This window comes from Podarcis gaigeae, assembly GCF_964106915.1.
Source record: "Podarcis gaigeae genome assembly, chromosome: 11".
Taxonomy (NCBI): Eukaryota; Metazoa; Chordata; class Lepidosauria; order Squamata; family Lacertidae; genus Podarcis; species Podarcis gaigeae.
The window spans coordinates 28655261-28671297 of NC_139687.1; the positions used below are offsets into that span (position 1 = coordinate 28655261).

The 16037-nt window shown below is 38.7% G+C and overlaps 1 protein-coding gene across 4 annotated transcripts in view; it reads left to right on the forward strand.

Annotated features, from left to right (window-relative positions):
* The window catches only part of KIAA0825, a 188878-nt gene that overhangs the window by 59809 nt on the left and 113032 nt on the right, over positions 1–16037 (forward strand). For all 4 annotated transcript variants that reach the window (XM_083703117.1, XM_083703116.1, XM_083703118.1 and 1 more), the window contains 5 exons: positions 3370–3483; positions 8334–8473; positions 9807–9995; positions 11161–11394; positions 14828–15236. In XM_083703117.1, coding sequence (XP_083559243.1) covers positions 3370–3483; positions 8334–8473; positions 9807–9995; positions 11161–11394; positions 14828–15236 — 1086 coding nt within the window. The remainder of the gene's footprint in view (positions 1–3369; positions 3484–8333; positions 8474–9806; positions 9996–11160; positions 11395–14827; positions 15237–16037) is intronic.

Here is a 16037-nt window from a genome sequence, read left to right on the forward strand (position 1 = left end):
AACCTCCTTCTGGCCTAACCGGATTCATCCCTTAGAGAAGGCCTGACACATAGTGGATCATCTACTGGGTGCTTAAAGTCTGTATCAGCCAGACTAAGGACTTCAGGTTGGCAGAGGTGTTGTTTCTTCCTTTCCACCCTCTTGGGGTAAGAAAAGCTAGCATGCTGGCTGAGGGTATGTATCATCTTGGCTTATGACTCTCTCAAGCTGCCTGCCCTGCAGAATATCACAACCCATTCCACAAGGTCTGCTTTTACTATGGCAACATTTGCCATCAATGATCTTTTTATTGGCATCCACAGAGCTGGCACTTGGTCCACACCAAAAACTTTGGATAAACATTATAAACTGGACTTCTATGAATCTGCTGACTCCTCTTTTTGAAAATGTGTTTTGCTGCAAGTGGTTCTGTAGACTTAGGTCTCCTGGAATTGCCTGCATTACTGGGACTCCTTTGGTACATCCCACCTGCTGTACTGTCACTCAGGGAAAAGCACCTTTCAGGGGAGACCAAGAGTTCCTTTTCTGGTTATTGGCTTTAGTGGAGGTAAAGCCAACAGTGTTGAAATGAGCAGCTTATATGTGCCAGTGAATGTAATTATCTGAGATGCCCATCTGCAAGTATCATGGAAGTATTGCCTGAAGTTGGAATCAACCTTGACATCATTGGAGTGTCAAACATTCCTGAAAATTCATTCTGGCGGTTAAAAAATTATCATGACTGTAATCCACAACAATTCAATTTTGCTGTCAATTTTAATAGGAACCTATGTTACCTGTTCAGTTTTATTGCCAATATGTTGTATTCCATTAAAAAGTAAAAGACTCCCATCTTTTTATTTAAAAATCTCATAGAACGCTCAGTTATCCTAATTCGTTTTAATGCTATCAGCATGTAAATGCTGCTTTTCATAATCTTTGCAGACACTCAAATTCTAAAGGAATTTAAATGAATTTAATGTTTATACTAAGTAAGTCCAGTAAAAGCATATTGATGACTAAGTCAAGGTGTACCAAACTATCTCAGCTGTCTCCAATATTAATTTCCAGTTTATTTTCCAACATCAAATTATTTAAATTCTATAAGGCAACAGTGTTGGGAATTCATCATTTATGCATCTCATCATTTCACACTAGCACTGAGATTTACAAAATCAGTTCTCACCTTGTCATACGCTACAGGAGAATAGCACAACTCAAACATGGAATATTGCTCTTGTATCAAATACTTTCACAGATGCTTTCCCCAGCTTTTGAGACAAGAGGCAGCTGCTATAGGATATTTTATACAGAAAGAACATTTCCTAATAGCTGTGGTTATGCACTAATGATTAAAGTAAGAAATTTAACCTGAATATATTTGTTTGTTAGTAGTATTTTCATTACTAGTAATGGACAGTGGGGGCAACCAGGTTATTCACTGGTGTTTAGGCTGCATATCCATTTGAAAATTACTTTAGAAAAATGTCTGGAATGTATTCCAATGAAGACAGGGGGGCATTCACTATCCTTCAGGGTATCACCTTCCATCTAGCCAGGGGTCAGAGCACTCTTATTGTTTTACTTTTTTGAGAGAATGGCCCCATAATCTCCAAGATGGGCCATGCTTCATAGCCAGGAATCAGTTCCACATTTAAAGGTTAGCACCACCACCTAGAATCATACAAAGAACCAGGAATCAGTGCAGTTGTTTAAGCATTGACAAAATACGTTCCCAATGACCAGTCTCAGTTAGTAGCCCAGCATCTGCATTTTGATTTACTTGTACTTTCTCTGCAGTGTTGTCTGCATTCTTCAAAGTAGTCTAATGTGCCAGGCTATTTTGTCCACGACAAGTTACTGCTAGGGCACCAGCTAAAGTTAATGAAAGGCGCCTTGGACTACTAAGGTCACTTGGGCCTTGGGAACACTTCTTGACTATGGACTTGATCCTTTGGGGGTGCCACCTACTCAGAACCCCACTTCCCTGGACAGATTACCTACTCACAAACAGTACTTTCATTTTGCGTGGCTTGAGCTTTTGTTCATTGGTTCTTATCCAGTCCATTACTGTTCTCAGATAGTGATTTTAACACCACCAAAGGTCAGATATAAAGAAGTATTGTTTCTTCACTTTCATCACAGTCATGGTGAGGCTCAGTAATAGGTCTTAACTGTGTTGGGTCACCACACAGTAGTTTCCTGCAATTTTCACTACAGCTATTCTGCTTCCAACATCACAATTCCCAACACACCAGTAAACCAAGGAATTAAACAAGCTTTACCTGATGAAGGTGATGTCAGTCATCTCACAAAATGCCTACAGTATCACCTGGCATTTCGGCTAGAAATTTATCAAAGTCCACCACCCCTGCAGAGAGAAGTGGTTGCTGCCATTCTGAACCTTAGCAAAAAGTGAAATGACCATGAGAAGCGAGACCAAGAGAAATCCTCCACAACCAAATAGCCATCTTCTGCCACAGTTGAGAAGGTGGCCTCCCACATTCATTTGACTGATGACATGCTGAGTGAATGTATGGTTGTCATGGCAGTCATGAACCCCTGAATCTCGCTATGCAAGGCAGACAAGAACCACAAGCCTAGTAAGTGCTGCTGGGCTAGAAGCTGGCATGCAGAGAGCTGCTCACTGCTGCAAGCATACTCAAAAAAAGTTTTTTAAGATCAACAGAGTTGCAAAAAAATGCCTCCTTAGTTTGCAAGGGAGCAAATGGCTATAAAACGTTTATTTGTGGCCACTGAACTATCCTGTGTTGGGACATGGAACAAAGCAGAAAGAATTCTGTATTAAGTGTAAAGGCTACACAATAGCCCAGCTCTAGAGAATACCAGTCTCTGTGGAGCAACAGCAGGAGAGGGTTCTTACTGTCTGTCATTCTCTGACTAGTAGAAACAGGAATACATTAAAATGTAAATCATAGCTTAAATCTGAGCAGAAAATTTTTATATTGTACTTTGACTTGAATCCTAAGAACAGCAAGTGGAGTGTTGCTTGTGCAACAAGGCTTTCCCGCCACTGTTGTGGGTTTGGAGACACTATATTCCACCCTGTTCAGCAACTGTAATTTTAAAAAACTATTTTTAACTTGCATTTTAAATTATTGTAACCCACATCCTGGGACGTTCTGGTAAAGGGCAGATAATACCAATAATAATAATAATAATAATAATAATAATAATAATAATAATGTGTGAGCAGTGACTGTGACTTGAAATTGGAGACCCCCTTGTGTTGAACTGAAAAACCTTCTATAAGTAGCTCATTGATTCCAAGCCAAATTGTTTGCTGTTCAAAAGCTGTTTGCTGTTCAAAAGCTGTTAAAGAAGTATGATTATTGAACTAATTCTACTTGAACTACTTGTATTTTTCAGGACATTTCATAATAGTGATGGTGATCCCTTGTCCTCAGATTTTTTGGAGCCTACTGTTGACCAACCATTACGCTGGTTATCTGGCATCACAGAATTTTCCCCTTCTTTACTGAAGTAAGTATCTTTATATTAAAATGTAGATAAGAAACTGAGATAGAATCTATTGATTTCTCAGTTCAATGTTATTCCTTTACCGTATTTTTCGCCCCATAGGACACACTTTTCCCCCTCCAAAAATGAAGGGGAAATGTGTGTGTGTCCTATGGGGTGAATGCAGGCTTTCGCTGAAGCCTGGAGAGCGAGAGGGGTCGGTCTCGCTCTCCAGGCTTCGCGCAGCTCTCCGCAAGGCGCGGGAGCCCTGCACTGGGCTCCCATGGCTTGCGGAGAGTTGCCTGCTCTGGTGGCTGGGGTTGGGGGAAGCTCGGGCTTCCCCCGCCCCAGCCCCGCGCCTGGGGGAAAAATAATTTTCCGCCCCTTTATTTCCCCCAAAAAAACCTAGGTGCGCCTTATGGGACAGTGCGTCCTATAGGGCGAAAAATACGGTATTTTTAATTTTAGCCTGCCCTTCACCAAATGAGCGTGTTACAGGAATATCATAAATAAAATAAGTTAAAATCATAAAATAAAACCACAGAAACAACAGTATCAGAATAACAGAGCAACTGTTCAAGTCAATTGCAATAGACTATTATACAGATATCAAATATAGTTTCTTCATACTGGTTTTCTCACACAGATTCCATTTGGAGCCTGTGTAGACTTAATGTATAGACTATACATTGTTTTGTCCAGCTGATGGGATCTGAAACGAGCCACACTTCCTCATCCAGATGCTCCACTCTCTGATACAAATTTCCTCTATTGCTTTTCTAATGGGGCGCTGGCCATCAACATGGTTTTAAGCCGCTTTGCGATTTCTGCTTTTGTTTACCATGTTTGAGACTGATGGTAAGAATGTGGGCCAAATAGTGAGCAATGGTGCTCACACATTCCCCAGCCCACGTACCCAGGGCTAAACTACAGGTATCTTATATTTACACCAGCTTCCAAATCAAACTATTTTAGTGTGATGATAATTGTTGTTGAAGAATGGGTAGTTCTTCTTTAGCAGTATCTAATTATTTTAACATTGATGTTTGATTATAGACATAATCTCTTGCTTTAGTAATGTCTAAATGTGCTGTTATTGACAATAAAATAACTCAATCTAAGTTTTTCTTTCCCGTTTAACTATTTTGACCTTAAATTTTGAGTATTACATGAAACTTTATTTTGTATCTGGAAAAAGTAGTAACTTTGGGCGTTAGAAAAGCTAGATAATTCTACAAAACTAAACTTCATTTGAACAACTGATTTGTTCGTATTTGGTATTTTTAGAATTTGTTGCATGTTTGGAAGCAATGCATAATTTCCTTGCCGTTTCAGTAAGTGTAATGACACTTTACATATGAAGCATATGCCATCAGCTGTACTGTCATTCTTTTTCTAACTTTGGACCAAAATTCCTCCCATGCCCGTTTTAGCAGGCTATCTATGCTCCCCACAGAATTTGTATCCTTTCTCAGTAACCTGCATATTTAAATGAATGCTATGATTTTTAATACTTATTCTGAAAAAGTAAATCTTTAGCTTCTGCTACATTTAATGACATGTCTTTAATTTCAACATGCCATATTTTTCCATGTATAACACACCCCCATGTATAAGACAACCCCTTTTTCTGAACCCCAAATTGAGTCAGAGCCTGAACCTGAGACCAGCCTCCCCATGCCAGAGCCTGAACCTGAGCCCAGGCCGCTTGCACCAGAGCCCAAACCTGAGCCCAGACTACCCATGTCAGAGCCCAAACTCAAATCCAAGTCCAGACCACCCGCACCAGAGCCCACACCCAAGTCCAGGCTGCCTGCTACAAAGCCCAAGCCCAAACACCTGTACATTCACCATCCTTGTATAAGATGACCCCCCTCAATTTTTGACTAATTTTTTAAAGCAAAAAACATTGTCTTATACACAGAAAATTACAGTAGCTTTTTCTACCATTCAATATAGTAATACAGAAAAAATAAGAGGAAACTGCACTTCAGTTTATTAATGTTCAGTGTGAATGGAGGTTCTTTAGAGGCAACTATAAAACAAATATTTAGTCAGCATATCTGTGTAAACCCGGTTATAGAAATAATCATAGCTCCATTCAGATATCAAGTGCCTTGTAGAATTGGAATCATATGAGGGGTAGAGCAGGGGCCACACTTTGTGTCCCCATCCACTCCATCAAGTCCCTGTCAGTTGGCCTTGCTGCCCTCTGTAAGGACTATTCTGTATGGGTGTGCTCCTCGTGTAATTTAGAACCCTAAATCTTGTAAAAAGACTACTCAAATAGTGCATGCTTCCCACTTCAAGCCTTTTCCAATGCACAGAGGAAGATGGAGCAGATTGTTAGGGATTCAACCAAGGGCCCTGTGAATATTGACACATTTCTAATCGCGTATGACCTAGAATACTCCAATAGGGTTCATGTCTTTATTTTTACACATTAGTCAATATTACATGAATAATGCGTTGAAGCTTATAAAATAAGACTAAATAAACAGTATAAATGTTTTGACATGAGAAAGAGCCCCATTGCACAAATGGACTTCAGTTTGTGTAATGCTGGAATCAATCCTTTAGATTAGATGTTAAGCTTCCTGTAATGTAACTCAAAGTGGGATTGAAAAAAATTGATATTGATGATATGCGTACTTAGTTATTTACTATTTTTAATTCCCTCTGTTCTCCAAGAATGTCAAGACAGCATATATGGTTCTCCTCACCCCTGTTCTATTTGCACAGCAATCCCGTGAATTAGGCTGAGAGTGTGTGAATGGTCCAAGGTCATCCAGCCAGCTCTGTGACTGAGGATTTTAAGCTGGCCTTCCTGATCCTAGTCCAGCACCCTAACCACTACATGACACGACACGACATGACACTGTAAACCACTTTGATATTTTCATGATATAGCAGTATATACATATTTTCATAACTATTTAAATAAATAAATAAATAAATAAATGCATCTTTAGTTAATAAGAAATTATTTTCCATGCATGTTCATGTTGATTTAGTGGCTGAATGCCCAATTTTAAGCTTTGGTGAATGTGCATAAAAGGAGGAGGTTGAATTAAAGGGCTATACCCTGATTGCTGGTGCTGCAGTTTCCATTGGCATTGCCGTGCTAGTCATTTCCTCCTACCTCCAGTACAGCTTAGTGGTACCATGTAAAAGCATCCATATATTGCTGGAAAGGATATGAAAAAAGTGGTAAGATTGCCAACAGCTCCTGGATGAGCTGGCCTCCCAATTGTAGTAGATTTGTAGAGGTAGATGCAAACCATCACTTGTTCTTTTCTTAATACCAAATTAAACATTTATATGTGTCATATTTTATATATAGTTCACCTTTTCCTCTTTACATGGCTAGCCTTGTGTTCACAGCTACATGAGCTTGTAAGATGAGAGAACATATGCTTCTCCATATGTCCAATATAAAACTTTTCAGTGCATTTACTAGTGTTAGTATAGTGGCTTCGGGGAATGTCTGTAATACTCTTATTTTCCCTCTGAGTGAATCACATCAACTGTACATTTCAATTTGCATGATGCTCTAAGAGCCAAGAATTGGCAAATACTGAAAAGCAATAACATCCCATCTGGTCAATGATAGTTGAGCTTTTTCTCTACCTCAATATTCCATAAGTCACTTTAGATATTACTTTAAATACTTAACTGTCCAAAGGCCTTGTTTTTCTTATGTTTAGAAATTGAAGGGAAGTGTTGCTCTAATTTGTATAGTTAGATACCTAATTACGTAGCATGGTGAAAAGAGCTATGCATTTCCTGAACATTATCTGAATACATAGAAATGTTGGGAAATGGAGCAGTGAACTGGGCTAATATGAAGCCTTTATACTTAATATATAATCCATAGAATCATAGAACTTCCATAGAGTTGGAAGAGACCCAAAGGTCATCTAGGCCAACCCCCTGAAATGCAGGAATCTCAGCTAAAGCATCCATGACAGATGTCCATCCAACCTCTGCTTAAAAACCTCCAGAGAAGGAGAGTCTACCACCTCTCATGGGAGTCTGTTCCACTACCAAGCAGCTCTTACTGTAGAAAGATTTTCTGAATGTTTAGTCGGAATTTCCTTTATTGTAACTTGAAGCCATTGCCTTGGCTGCTACCCTCAAGAGCAGGAGAAAACAAGCATGCTCCCTCTTCCATGTGACAGCTCTTCAGATATTTGAAGATGGCTATCATCTCTCAGTCTCTTCTTTTCCAGGCTAAACATACCCAGTTCCTTCAACTGCTCCTCGTAAGGCTTAGTTTTCAGACCCTTGATCATCTTGGTTTCCCTCCTCTGCACACGTTCCAGTTTGTCAACATCCTTCTTAAACTGTGGTGCCCAGAATTGGACACATCTGTTTTATGTTACCGAATATACTTTTATAATTCTGCCTTAATTATAGTGTGACAAGTAGTTCGCATCGTATTTCCCACCCAACCCTATTTGTTTCTTTCTTATTTCACAGACTTGATTTCAAATATTTTATAACATCACTCAAAACACTTAAATACAACATTGAACTAAAATATAATGCCTCAGATTTATTCAGGCATTAAAAATGATTTTTGCCTCATGAAACAAGAGCATATCTGGCCCCAATGAAAGAGATAAGTGAGGTTACTTTGTATCAGTTAAAATTTGGCAGTCTACCAAATGTTAATTTGCTTTTTAGCTAGTTGAGATTAAATGTAATTCCTTCCCTGAGCAGCCTTAAAGTAAGCAACCATGAAAGCATTTTCAGAGTAATCTGGGAAGAATTGACATTTAAAGGAGTTAGCATTACATCTGCACTTTAAGGCTATTAATTTCATAGATAAATTAACAACATTATTCTGTCTTTATCTTACATTTTGAAAGGACTCCATCAGCCAGAGGAATGGCAGCCCAGGGTCAACTCAAGCTGCTCTTATCCCAGCCATGCTGTAATTGGAACTTGCTTTTGGAAACCCTGCTACATCACGATTGTCTCTTAGTGAAACTTTTACTGAGGAATTCCAGTAAGTACTGACACTTTCTATAGTTGCAATATTTTACCGCTGAAGAAACACAAGTAAATTGTTCAGGATTGCCACATTGTTCGCTATTTTAATATTAGCAGAAGGATCGTGGTCATCACTTCACATAATTAGCATTAGGCTCAATACTTGCAATCTATTTTTCTCTCATTTTTTTGCTCAGGATTTTTTGTTCGGATAGGAATTCACATTTATCATGCTAATACTGTTTAAAATATAATGTGTTTGTTATTTACTAAAACATTAGCTGTAGATATTCTGCAGCTCTCTTGGTCCAGCATTTGGTCTAACATTTGTCAGAAGAGCACCACAACTAAACTTTTGTCCTGTTTTTTATTGAATGCTGCAATGCACTCATTTACCTATTCAAATGCATGTCAGCAAAGACTGAAAGATGTCTGAAGATCATATTCTCCCCCTGGTGTTGGATTATATTTACTAGTGTGTTCAAGGAACACAAGGATGGAGTGACAGCATTTATTAAGCTTTTGACTGACCATTACCCTGAGCTTCAGCGGATTGCATCCTGCCTAGACATGCTGAGCTGTAAACAATTGTTTCTCTAGCACAGAACACGGAAATCATTTAAGAGTTTGTTTTTGTAAGAAAAATCCCTATTGTGTAAGAAAAGACCATAGATCTTGGTCTAAAAATACTATTACATGCCACCCCAATCTCCATGAGCAGTGTGAGAATCAAGGGGTTTCCAACTGCTTACACAGGGTTGGGTTTCCTTTGGAAAGATCGAGGCACAGCAGCTAGTGTCTTTAAGAAATATGGTTTTATTAAGACATAATTACACCTAGAAGTGGGCACTGGAGGCTGTGCAGCAAATTATACCCCAAGAGTGTCTTCCATTGCCCCTCTCATTGCCCACTGTCTCTCAGTGCAGCTTCCTCTGACCATTGCTGCATGGAGTTCTGGCCTGCCCTGCAGCTCATAGAGGTCTGGCCTCTGGCCTCCTCCTTCTTCCCAGCACACCTCTCAACAAAAATCCAAGACTCCTGTAAAATGACACTCTTTCCTGTCGCCTTTCCATCACATCAGCAACCCTTGCTTTGCAGAGACCTGATAAGGTTCTTTGACATGTAGATGCCTTGCCATTGTTTGATAATGGCTTGCATTCAACCAGCCTAGTCATTCTGGTTTGCCGGGGATTCCTTGTCTGGCACAGTTCTGTAGCTTGTATTTTCCTTCTTAGCCCAAATTCTAGCTAGATTCTGACATTCATTATACTAAAAAAAATTGTTGTAGGTCCCACTTACACTTTCACTACTACCTCAACTTCTGAACTTTTCTTCTTTCTTTATTCAAGAATCTGAATTATCAAAAATTGGAGAACAAAGTACTTGTCTAGACATGAAGAGCAGCCAAGGACCTAGTCTGACTGAAGCAATCTTTGCAGTGCTTTCTTATTGTACTTTATCTCCCAAATCACTTGGTGGTGTTCTTGAAAACTACATGGAAAAAGAACAGATGTGGGATTGTTTATACAATATATCAGGTATGAAAAACGCAGTGAAATTTTCTTTTGGGGGTGTATCCAGTCTTGCTGGGAGTGGAGTTCTGTTTATGTGATTCACCAATTCCTACCCCTTGTAGTTACCTGTATCACACTCCCAATTTGCCCCAGAGGTCTTCTTCCAGTGCTAGGTGGGCAGCAACATATGTGTGGGATGCTTTAGAAAATATAAAATTGCATCTGAAAGAGGATCTTAGGTTTCAAATTGAGAACCAGTCGTAGGAATTTCTTATAATACCACAGAAGTTACTTTCATTCTTGGATGCTCTCTAGGAAAATCTCCACTTAGCTTCATCTGTAGCACCACATCAGGCACGTCCATTTTAAACTTCATTTCATGTGCCTCGTTCTTGCTGATTTAACTCAGTGTTTTCTAAAGCATTCATTCATTCATTCATTCATTCATTCAGAGTATATTTATCCTGCTCTTCAGCCAAAAAACAGCTCCCAGGGTGGCACCCAAATGTCAGTGATAAGACAGTTCTTGCACTAAGGTTAACAATTTAAAAGACATGATGCAAAATGAAAGAGAGGAAGGAGGGGGATAAGCAATCCTGGGACTATTTCTTAGTTATCTAGAACTCTGGTAATGAGCAACTGAAATGGAAAGATTTCAAAGAGAGCAAGACCCAAATGTTACTGATGGAAAGGCCTGTGTACTGTATTCAGCTTCTTTTTATAGCCTGATGGAATGACTGCTAATGACAGTTAAGGAAAGAGCCTGAACTGATATTTTCCTCTTCTGTAGCCAGGACCAGAACTCAGTATATTCCACCATTTAAGAAACTAAACCACCAAAAGCCACAATTACCTTTAAATACTATACATTGTTATATTATCACACAAGTCAGTCATGATAACTTGTCTAACTGCAAAGATAAACTGAAGTAGTATGTTGGATAGTAGTAATTATCAACTTCTAAGCAAAACAACAAAGGCATGGCAACTGAGAAAATAATAATTTATAAAAGTGTAGCATTTGATAACATAGTATTGTTATGTAGAAACTTATTTTACTCTGGTTGCTTTTTTATTATACAACTGTAACATGGAAAAGTATACAAAACTTTCTAAAATAGTGACATTAAATGAGGCTCAACTTAATGTTTTCTTTTAAATTAATATTATTACTATTTTGTCTCCAAAGTTTCTAGTTGTATTGAGTCAGAGCCAGAGGTTATCAGATGCTTGAAGCTGACTTTGATTAATTCAGTTAAGGGTATTGTGAAGCAGATCATTTCTTTGATGCATTCATGGGAAGCAACAGAAAACTATGGAACCTATCAACACAAGCAAATTGTCCCTGAAAGTTTGCTGAAGACTGTTCCAAAGGAGTGGAATTACACACCTAGAGAAATGAAGAGAAAAGAATCTGGGAAATGTAGGTGTGCTTATATAATTTCTGTCAAAATAATAGCTATACATTTAACGAGGACAAATCAAAACTGAAAAATTAGAATTAAGTGGTGTGATTTGATAATGAATACTATAGTAATACAATTTATGGTATTTTAGAAGACTATTCATGGAATTGCTTACATACTTGGGTGCAGTACTTTGTCTTACTGAGTTCTTAGCGCAATCCTTGTCATTGTGGGCTAGTGGAAGGCCCACATTCAGCAAGGTCTCTTTGGGAAAGCAAATGGGGTGACAGAATAAACATACTAGTAATCCTGGCATTGGTGACTTCAGTATTGGAATCATGTGAGGATTCCCTTGTGCTTGGTCTGGAAACTGCAGTTAGTGCAGAATGCTGCAGCCAGATTCCTGACAGGAGTGAGACCCTGTCAACATATTACTTCTCTACTCAGAGATCTGCACTGGTTGCCAATTAGTTACTGTGCCAAATTCAAGATGTCACTATTAGTATATAAAGCTCTTAACTATTTAGGACCCATTTACTTGAGGGATTGCTTTATCCCATATACACCCACTTGGCCACTTTGAACTGTGACACTGACATTTTTACAAGTGCCATGTAATGTCCATTCCACACTTGCAAGGAATCGATCTTTGCATTTGGCAGCACATGCACTCTGGAACTCCCTGTCTATTGGCGTTAGGCAGATACAGTCAATGTACTGTTCTTGGTGCCTGCTGAAACCCTTCAGTTTCAGAGAGCCAGTGTGGTGTAGTGGTTAAGAGCGGTAGACTCGTAATCTGGTGAGCCAGGTTCGCGTCTCCGCTCCTCCACATGCAGCTGCTGGGTGACCTTGGGCTAATCACACTTCTTTGAAGTCTCTCAACCCCACTCACCTCACAGAATGTTTGTTGTGGGGGAGGAAGGGAAAAGAGAATGTTAGCCGCTTTGAGACTCCTTCAGGTAGTGATAAAGCGTGATATCAAATCCAAACTTTTCTTCTTCTTCTTTCGTTCAGAAAAGCCTACCTTGAAATGTAATTTTGACATGCATTTTAATATGCAATTTTTTAGAATGTAATTTTTAACTACTCATGTTATTTATATTTTGAAATGTTTTAGGTGTAGCTGTTTTCAACTAATGACTTTTTAGTGATAATTTTAATGCATAGTCTATATAAACCAATTAGATTTTTTAAAAAAAAATCTCTGTGCACAGTACAAACTAAGATGCATAGTACCTCCCCCACCCACCCTGGCATCCATACCATCCAATAGAGAGCTAGTTTTGCTCTTGTTGCAATAAGTTTCCCTCAGTACAGTACTTACATTTTTACCTCACAGGAGAGAATGGCAGCCATTCACTAATATGAAAAAAAATTGAGGGGTATATTTAGTGATGCTATTTGGGTAGGGGCTATAGCAGTGGCCACAGGTAAATGTCAACAATCATCAAATTTTGTTACAGATAAGTTGGCTATTCTTCTTAGTTCAGTGTCTGGCAAGACTGGCATTATACCATGTGTTTGTAGTGGGTGGGTGGGTGGGTGGGTGGGTGGGAAAGTAGGATTAAAGAGCAGGTGGGACCCTTTCCTACACTACAATGCTGCAAATAACATACACCCTTGTATGTTTGTTGTGGTAGCTCTCATCATGATGTGGCTAGGTTCCTAGGCTCCCAGTTAGCCAGATGTTTCTGCCATTGTGTTGGGACAAGTGAGGAGGCAATACTCTTTCTTCCTTAGCTTACATATGTGGTAGCAGAAGCAGAGAGATCTTGTGTGCTCTGCCTTTGTTGTCTCCACTGTTATCCAGTCACACTGGCTCTTCTGGGTCTCTGAGCGTTTCTTGCAGGACAGGAAGATGCACCACAAGAATAACAGCATGAGCAGCAGAAGATAAGGAACTTAGTGCCATAAAATAAGCACAACCGCGACTTATGATCAATTTTAATTTAATTTTAATTTTAATACATTTAATACATTATTGTATTTGCTAAAATTATGTTAGTGATAGCTAAAGGTCTCCAATTATTAAAATAGCAACCTGTTTTTCTTTACGTCTTTTACAGTTTATTAAACAGATTGCTATGTTCATATTTTGTTTATTGTAAATATGTTACGATCATCACAAGTTTAATTTATAGTTTATGCTGGGGTGTAACATTGGAATGTACTTTGTCACATATTTGTAATATGTAATGGCATGCCATTTTTTAAACTTGGAACCTTTCCCTCTAATTAGCTCCTGAGACAAGTTTCAAAATCCTTTATTCATTTTGTGCTTGAATTTAAATTTCAAAATGTCACGCTTATATTTGACTCTTATTTTTTTATGAAAGGGTCTTTAATGTGGAATGTGGGAGTAATTTATGTCTGAACCAACTTCAGGTGGTATTAAAGTAGCAGAACTGTATAGATAATATACAGATAGTATATTGATTTTTGTTATGGCTAGATTGCAACATGGAGATGGACCCTTTACCTTTAAATTTCCTGATGAAGTAGGAAACTCAGTGAGATATATCCCACTGAATGTGAGTAAGATGATTAGTGTGCATATAAAATGAAGTGTACATAGTCTTACAACTGAAGACACTTCTTAGGTTCTCAGAGAGGCATCCTGTTTTATTTTCACAACCACTTTGTGAAATAGGTTAGGTTGATATAGATTTGGTTAGGCAATGAGTGAGATTCTTGGTAGAGAATAAATCCGCAGAATCTTTATTTGCAACAAGAGGCTGGTACTGGTTCTGATGGCACTTAATGAACATGCAATCTTGCATCCCTACCTCCAACACACAGAAAACATCAAGTGTGAACTAGATGTTCTGTACAAGCAGCTGATCATATAATGACCCTTACCTTTGGGGTTGGGTGTCTATGCAGCGCCCTATGCAGGGACAGCGCCTGGTGTGCGCCTTGACCCAGCATGGGACATGGAGCTGAAGTGTTTTCCCAGGCCAGCATGACTCCAAATTGGGCTTGCACTGGCCTGGAAAGTGAATTTCAGCCTGCCCAACATTCAGCCAATCACAGACAGACTGGTTGCAGCGGGTGGGCTGGGCTGGGCCAAAAGGCTTCACTCCGGTCCACTTCCAGGACATTTAACCCTGGCCTGCCTCCACCACCTTGTCCAGATGCTCAGTTCAAGAGACTGATCATAAAAAGAACTGGCTAATGGGATTTCTTCACATAAAAAGGGTTGGGTGTAAATATTCACTAACTGACCCTCTGGTCTTATGGACTGTCCAGGTTACACAAAATATTATCTGCATGAAGTCATGTTCACTCCACCACCACAAAATAATAGTAGCAACCCCAGCAAACATGTGAACCAGGGCTATACATCTAAGAGACATCTAAAATTAAACATTGGCATTCAGTCTTCATAACTGCATTGTATAGCAAGAGTGTTTAATGTTAATCATACCTTCTTTCATTCTTTTTTTAAAGGCTTCACAAGGCTTGCTGCTCAGGCAGTATCTATTGTAATCAGCAAGTTACCTACAGTGATTGCATGTTTGCCTCCCCCAATTAAGTATTTCTTTTTTCTCTCTGAGAGAAAAATGCCAAAAAACTTAATTGAATCGAAAAAAGCTGGTCTTCTTGTCTGGATCTTGATTGTAATTATATGTCGGATATTTGAGGATGGAAACACCACAGAACTTTTAACGGGTACGACTCTTGACAGATGGAGCAAAGAGAAGCTCAGTTTGGTTCGTGTATGTTTGGAAAATATTATAGCGAAAAAGAAAAGTAGCCCTAAACAAGTGACTCACAAGATTATACAGAGCATTGAACAACAAAGGCCAAACTGGATTGAAAACCAGTTACTAAAGGCAAGAAAACTGGGCATAGACTGGTAAGAAGACCTGATATTTCACTTTTTGTTTTTGTTTTTTGCTACCATTTGCCTATACAACATGAATAATGAAATGTTTCTTAGTAAAAATGTTTACTGTAGCAGATACTGAATTCCCGCAGGGCTCTGATTATAGGATAAATAGAAAACAAGGAAAATTGTGTTTTTCCCATAGAAGGGTGAACTGTCATTACATATATTCTTGCAATGGATTTTACTATGGAGATTAAATTAAGGAGGATATAGTTCATACAAAAAGCTTTTTATGGTCTTCTGTGGTTAGAAACAAAGAAGCACATTTAATTTTGTAACTTAACAGCATATCCAGAGAGAAATTCAGATCTCACAATAAAAGTACCCCTCTGCTTTTTTCTGAGAAGAATATCAACATTTCCAGATTTTACTTCGAATTCACAAGATTTTTCCAAAAAACTTGAGGGCTTACGTGTTTTATAGCTCTCTGAGTTATATGTATTTTTAATTGGTAGCTGGTGGATTAATCAAGTCTTCTTTATTTTATTTAAAAGCAGTTATATACTGCTTCATAATTCAGAAATCTCTTTTAACAGGTGATTTTGCTGGTATTGCTAGTTATTATATAGTTTGTTGAATAAACTTCACTAGTAACAGTAGAATGTTCTGCCTATTTCATCTACATTTTATAAATGGGAACCTCTTGTTTATAATCTGTATAGGCAAAATAGTACTGCAAGACTGAGTCATCGATGCAAATGGAAATGTATTAATTCAGCACATTGACTTATGCTATTTTATTGCTAGGGGCATTTGGTTGGCAGAAAC